Source organism: Brassica oleracea, chromosome C9 (genome assembly GCF_000695525.1).
Source record: "Brassica oleracea var. oleracea cultivar TO1000 chromosome C9, BOL, whole genome shotgun sequence".
Taxonomy (NCBI): domain Eukaryota; kingdom Viridiplantae; phylum Streptophyta; class Magnoliopsida; order Brassicales; family Brassicaceae; genus Brassica; species Brassica oleracea.
In genome coordinates, this window is record NC_027756.1 from 54,657,198 (window position 1) to 54,664,220 (window position 7,023).

General features: G+C 36.8%; 3 protein-coding genes across 3 annotated transcripts in view; 1 reads left to right on the plus strand and 2 right to left on the minus strand.

Moving 5' to 3' along the window:
• The window catches only part of LOC106313609 (probable protein phosphatase 2C 65), an 8,319-nt gene extending 7,551 nt beyond the window's left edge, over nt 1-768 (minus strand). Inside the window, exon 1 of the mRNA XM_013751472.1 lies at nt 263-768. Coding sequence (XP_013606926.1) covers nt 263-466 — 204 coding nt within the window. The 5' untranslated portion in view covers nt 467-768. The remainder of the gene's footprint in view (nt 1-262) is intronic.
• Nucleotides 769-3,259: 2,491 nt separating this feature from the next.
• LOC106316431 lies at nt 3,260-4,164 on the minus strand. Its single transcript, XM_013754320.1, has one exon. It carries the CDS (start codon nt 4,107-4,109, stop codon nt 3,474-3,476), a length of 636 nt encoding a protein of 211 aa, XP_013609774.1. The 5' UTR covers nt 4,110-4,164; the 3' UTR covers nt 3,260-3,473.
• Nucleotides 4,165-5,479: 1,315 nt separating this feature from the next.
• Nucleotides 5,480-6,711, plus strand: LOC106315380 (prosaposin-like; the record flags this gene model as incomplete). Its single annotated transcript, XM_013753108.1, has 5 exons — nt 5,480-5,579; nt 5,656-5,795; nt 5,869-6,051; nt 6,126-6,185; nt 6,262-6,711. Coding segments are annotated over 5 exons (627 nt in total), but the record flags the coding sequence as incomplete, so codon positions are not given.
• Between the last annotated feature and the right edge of the window lie 312 nt (nt 6,712-7,023).

The following is a 7,023-nucleotide window of genomic DNA, read 5'->3' on the forward strand; positions in this document are numbered from 1 at the left end:
CTAAACTTTAAACCCTAAACCCTAAACCCTAAACTCTAAACCCTAAACCCTAAAATTTAAACCCTAAACCTTAAACTCTAAACCCTAAACCCTAAACTCTAAATCCTAAACCCCACCCTTTAACTCTAAACCCTAAGTTTGTGACTTTTGATAAAACATTAAGTGCTATTTTTGTGACTTTTGACTTTGAGTGCTAGTTTGGAAACAAAAACTTGATTTAGTGGTATTTTTGTCTTTTTCTCAAATTAAAACTGTTACCTACCTCCCAGACTGTCATGGCGTCTTGATTGATCCCCTTTTTCCCTTGTTTGATAGCCATGGAGACATGTTTAGATGATCCGCGAGACCTTATAATGGCACCATCATTTGTGTCTCTAACCTCAGCCTCCCTATCTCTATGTTCATTACTATCTTCCGTGCCATTCTCCACAGTTATCCCTGTGGCCTTGCTACAACAGACCCCCATTACCCAGCAACAAAACAAGAAAATTTACCAATATATAAGAAATATGGGCCAAAACGTCTGGAAATGCAGTTGGGGTTAGGTCATGTGGAAAAAGACGGAAAGCAGGGTAGAAGAATTGAACAGTTGCATAGAAATAAAATATTCATGGGGACGCCTTGCAGTGGAAAGATGTCGAAGGGACAAGCATGAAAGAAAGAAAGCTTATGAGAAGAATGATTGTAATAATACAGAATGGCATTTGCTGATTTGCCTCTTTGTTGAAAGCTCAAATCGAAAATATAATGGCAAGGAAGGTCAAAGGAGGTTTTCTCAGACTCAGATGAACAAAAACAACAAAAAAAAAAACCGTAAAGAGAGGGAGACAAAAATATGTTTGTTATCTTCTTTCTTCGTCTAAAAATAGATGGAAATCATCCAAAATTGGAGATAAAAAATAATAATAATACCTGGATCGGTAGAGTTTCCTCCTTTGCCTGTTAATTTACAATCAAACTTGTTGCATCTGTGTGTCTTGAATCTCTGTGCACCGGTAAAAGTCCAGCACTCTGGGTCGGACGATAAACTCTCTATCAAGGTTGAGGGGGGGGGGGGGGGGGGGAGGTTAGGAAAATTTATTTTTTCTAGATAAATATGTATTCTTAAAAGGATAAAGGAAATCGGGTTTTCAGACTGTTATAAATATGGGTCTAAGGGTTTGTAAGATTATTCATTCACACAATAATAAGAAACCCTAAACGGGTATTTGCCTCGATACGTTTTGTTCTTGCTTAATTCGTGGCTGTTCACAGCAAAACTCCTCCTTCACCAAATCATTTCCTCAGTTTTGAATATAAACAAAAAATAATAATATTTAAAATTGCTTGTTTCTAACATGTCAATCACACAATACCAATTACAATTCCAGTTTACAACTTGAATGAAACATCATCCATACTCTTGATAGAAGATAAAATGGCAAAAGTGAATAGGGAGAGATGACCCATACATACCCTGTTGATTCAAGGCGTTTTCCATTTTACAGCCTTGAGAACTCTATTGAAACCATTCTATTCTTCGAGAGTAGAAGAATAAGAGGCAAAATGCTCTGAGGGAACTATTTACACAAACACACTCTAACTAGGTTGGTAAAATTGTCACAATGTCAACCTGTAAACATGTAAGAAACAAGAAGAAAGGGTTTACAGAGTTGATTTTCATGCGTGAAGAAGCACCATTCCAACCTCATCAGTAACTTTCCTCTGTAAAATGTTGTGTGATGCATCTCTCTATCACTTGTTTTATAGGGGCACATATCATGAATGTGAAGTCCTGTCTCCTCTCACATATCATGAATCCGCGATAGAATTGGAGGCATCGGCTACGACCACGCTGGCATCGTTTTCTGCGCCGTCGGTTAATATCCACCGGAGAGGAGACTTTTGAAACGAAAATAGTACTCCCTCGGTTCCTTATAGATCCATTTTTTAGAAAAATAATTTGTTTCAAAAAGATACATTTTTTACATTTTCAAGACATTAATTAATGAAAAATTGTACTTTAAAAAAAATATAATTGTGTTTAATAAAATCTTATTGGTTAAAAGTTATTGGGAATAATTAATTAAGAAAAATAATGTATTAAAAATATAATTTTAAATGTTTTCTTAATAAGTGTGAAAAACTATAACATGAATCTTTTAGAAACAGAGGGAATAGTTAGGCTTGGGCGTTTTTAACTCAACCCGAGGTACCGACCTTAACCTGAACCGAAAAAATCGAAACCGAATCCGAACTGTTTTACAAAAATATCCGAATGAGACTTATGAACTTACTACTTTGGACTTTGGTTATAACCCGAACCGAACCAAAATCCGAATTAGAATCCGAAGATATCCGAAATTAGTTAAATATGTTAATGTTTTTATATATATTAAGGTGATTTAGATATTTTAGAGTATTCAAAATATTTTTATAGTTTGTTTTATTTGTTATTTTTAATACTTTTTAGTTAATTTAGATAGTTTAACTAATTTTTAATTAGATTTGTAACTAATTTATATATTTTGAAATTTTTTTGGTCAATTTTCGAAGTTTTTTAAAAAATATTTTTGTACGATTTTAAACATTGGTTAAATCCGATCTGAACCGAACCCGAAAGGAACCGAACCGAACCCGATCCGATAGTTAGTAAAAACCGAATGGTACTTATGAGCATAACACCGAAAATCCGAAAATCCGAAAATCCGAATCACCCAGACCGATACCGAATGGACCACCGAACGCCCATGCCGAGGAGTAGTATTGATTTTCACAATATGTACACAGATTAATCATCGGGGCCCATGGGCCTCTCGTCTTAGATTAGCAAGGGCCTTTTCATATTAATTTGTGGGAGGGAAATCAGTTTTATTGCGCACACTACTGCCACGTGAGGACCACGATCCAATCGCAGCGACCGACAACTTCAGATGACTTCTTTCATTTCTCTCTTTTAATCGACTCTTTGAGACTAAAAGATGTGCATACTATTTACTTTTAAAATAACCGAATGATTCAGCGATTTCGTTATTAGTTTATAGAATACGGCCAATGTAATTCGAAAGAAGCACCAAATCAACAGAAAAAGAAAGAAGCACCAAATCACATTGCATGTGTTAGGCTTTGCTTGGAAGACAGCTTAAATTTAACACAAAGACTGCCTAACTCACAATAACACGGAATCATGTAAAGATTACACTCAACAAAGCAAAATATCATCAAAGTTCCAATCAATGAATTAAACGGACCCCAGTGAAATGCGACTTTTTTAGTCTTCTGATCAAATACGTAGCTGTTCATTCTCTTACTGAACAAAAACAAAAATATTACATAACAAAATGAAAAAAAAGCATGATACTAGTTGGAGCTTTATCTAATATTACATGGTTGATTAAATACAATAACACGATGGATTACAGACGTATTATATTAGGAAACAAACATTTATAAAAATGTCCAAAGTTTTATTTTCAAGATTTTGAATGATGAATTTACCAGATGCGAATTCCGAAGCAAGAGGTGGATTGTGATCTGCGAGTGGTGGGGTGGTGATCAATAGAAGAGTCAAAGGATGAAAATCTTTTTATGACCTTCCCTTTTGTCTGATACTTGAACATATGGTACTCATTCTCATCGATCAGCACTCTCTCCGACAGAGACTCTGATGAAGCGGACAGTTTCTTGACCTTATTCTTGTGACCACCTGGTGATAACCAGAAGAGCCTGGTGGGGATTAGTGCGAGGATTTTCTTCATGGGTTTTTTTGAACTACGGCAGGTTTGGTCGCCGGAGAAGGAAAAATGAGACGGCGGAGGGGTGAGAGGAAGTGGCGGAGGCAGCTCGGAGGAGGGGTGTTTGGGAGTACCAGGATGAGATTCCCATTCGAAAGGGATGGAACCGGCAGCTCCATCGTGGTAATAGATTCTAAAGGAAGGACAAGCTGATGCCGGCGAGGAGAAGCGTTGTTTGGTCGACGGTATCTTGTGTGAGAAGGTATCGGTGTCTTGCTTTCTCAGTGACGCAGGACTCTCAGATCCGCCGTTTGTCATTATTGTCTTAGGAGACTGAGAGAGAGAAAGGCTCGCATATGAGACATATGGTACTAGTATATATGGTGCTAGTGTCATTGGTACATTAAATAAAAAAACGTTTGGACTTCGATGTCTAAGGAATTATGAGAAACAAAACTTAACTCTGAAAATGAAATGCTAGTTTATATGTGACGCTGGTTATATATGGTACATGCATACATCTTTTAATTAATGAACAAAATAATCGCTAGCATATCCAAGGTAAAACTCCATTTTTTTTCAAAATAGTGAGATATAGAATTGGGTTAAAAATATTACTCTATTTATGGAATAAACTCCATTATAGAGCGAAATATGAAATTATTAAAAGCTCTTTTTCAAAAAAAAAGAAAAGAAATATGGAATTAGGTGATAACATTTTTTACTTTATATCCTATTTCACTTAATATGGGATGGGATTGCATCAGTTAGACACAAACAGTGTTAGTCGGGGATAAATAAAAGATCAGTTAGACACAAACAGTGTTTGTCAAACACTCGTCCCACGGGTAAATATTATAAGAAAGAAAAATATTTAAAAATTGTGGATGGTTGGTTTGCGGAGAGGCATTTATGAGCTAGGGCCAGAGATGAAAACAATACTGTATGATATAAATACTTGGGGTTATGTAATTAAATTGGAAAGCAGTAATGAGCCGAGAGACGACCCATGCACCTAACGTGTGCTCCACATAGCACCACCGGGCAGGCGGGTATTGCTTTCCTTAATACTGATTCGTCCCGATGGTCGGTGCATTCCCACTGCATTAATGTCTTTCAATGTCATACTCATTCCCCTATAGTTATGATAACAAAACACTTAGTTGGCTTCAACGTCTAAACAACATCATGAAATTGTCAAGTACTCATCAGAGCATGTCTAAACAATTGTTATTCTCTTTCTGGGCCTTTTTTAAACCCAGTTAAAATGGAAGTTTGAAGTGTTTCAGAAAGAAAAAAGAAAAAAGAAAAGGTGGGAATGGTTTAGGCAAAGTAAAATCCATCTGGTAAAAGGAAGAAATATGTTATTTAAATGGTCTTATTGAAAAACAAAATGAGTGGGCCAAGAAACAAAACAAATGTTGAATGAGGCCATGATATAAGTTAATAAATTTATGAGAATGGAAGTAAGTGGATTTCATCTTTAAAGGGCAAAGGCGTCGTAGTGTACAAATAATAAAGAGAGGAGAGGGAATAAAAGAAGATAGATCGGTCAATCAATAGAGGAGGGAGGAGGAGGAGCAGATCTGTGGCCGTCCGCCGTGTAAGCTTATTTATCTGATAAATAAAATTGATTCTGATGCTTGTTTGTATCAAATTGTTTTGTATTGGATATATTTCTGATTTGAAATCCCCGATTATTGTATTGACTATGTTTTTTTTTTCTGAATTCAAAATACTAGATATATAGTTTAAGGCATTAATCATGGGCGTTAATTATTAAATTTGGAATCCTCTTCTTCTTCTTCTGCTTCCTATTGGCGCTGACCTGTGATGCTTCAAACCCCATTCTTCTCCAACCATTCGGTAACATATACTCTTTCTTTCTTTCTTTCAGGATCTCTATGGATCATTCTCTAACTAGACTTCTTGTATGCATCAGTTCATGATAACCAAGTCTGTGAGTTGTGTGATAAGTATCTCACCCTCGCCATTGATTACCTCCAAAATGAGGACAACCAGAATGCATTTGTTGAAGCCCTCCACATGACCTGCTCCCAGATTCCTCCTTTGCAAAAACAGGCAGGTCCTTTCTCTTTCTTCCTTTTTTACTATTGTCTACTAACTATCTCACTCAACCAACGTCCCTCTCCAGTGTCTTGCCATGGTAGATCGTTATACCCAACGTTTCTTCACTCAAGTCTCCCTTCTCAAGCCCCACCATATCTGCAAGTCCCTTAACCTCTGTCAACCACCCCTTCATTCCCAAGGAAACTGTGATGCTTGCCACGATACTGTCTCTCAACTCCTCCCCAAACTCAAGGATCCTCAGACTAAGGTGGTCTCCTCTCCTGTTATTCCAATATGCTTTTCAATCAAAATTCTCAAGATAATTATTTATTCCATGTGCAGCTCAAGATAATTCGCTTGCTTCTCAAAGAATGCAAGTCCCTCAACAATTACCAGGACAAGGTACTCCTCCTACTTAATTTAACCCAAAGGAAAATCATTACTCAGGTCATCATGTTTATATCATTTTCGTGATTAGTGCAAGAAGATGGTGTTCGAGTACGGCCCACTGATGCTTGCCGATTTGGAGAATTTTCTGGAAAAGAAAGACGTATGTTCTATCCTTGGCGTCTGTCCCACCCATAGTTTCTACGTCCTTCCTGCCGCGCTGGCAGATTCCTAGATTTGACCACCCACCTTTCTTTCACCTTCATTCCTTTGGTGGTAACAATAACATTCTGCTCTGTGAAAGGTTATCATGTTTTGGAAAACCGTTGGGTGTTCACTATACAATGGTGGGCATTGCTTGTTGTTCATTCTCGCATGGTTTGATATGTAATGTTTGTCTGTGAAGCCTAAAATGAAGTAGGCTTGGCTTTATTAGGGTTTCAATTTTTTTATTTAAAGTTTTTGACGTTGATTTAAAAACATAAAATGTTCACGTCATTGTGAGGGAAAAAGAACCAAGAGTGGATTTTTTATCAAGGAATCAATAGTAAATAAATACTCTAGTAGTACATGGCTTGGAAAATACTAAAGACTAGATGGGACAAAGCTCATTGAATTCACGGACTGCACTGGGTCATCACCGGTCCATGATCAAATATACGCCATTCATTTTGTTTTCCTTCTTTCTTTCGCCCATTATCTAAACTATTAAAACTCAAGTACAAATTTGAAATAACCCTGTCTTTTCCGAATCCGAACTGTTTTACAAAAATATCCGAATGAGACTTATGAACTTACTACTTTGGACTTTGGTTATAACCCGAACCGAACCAAAATCCGAATTAGAATCCGA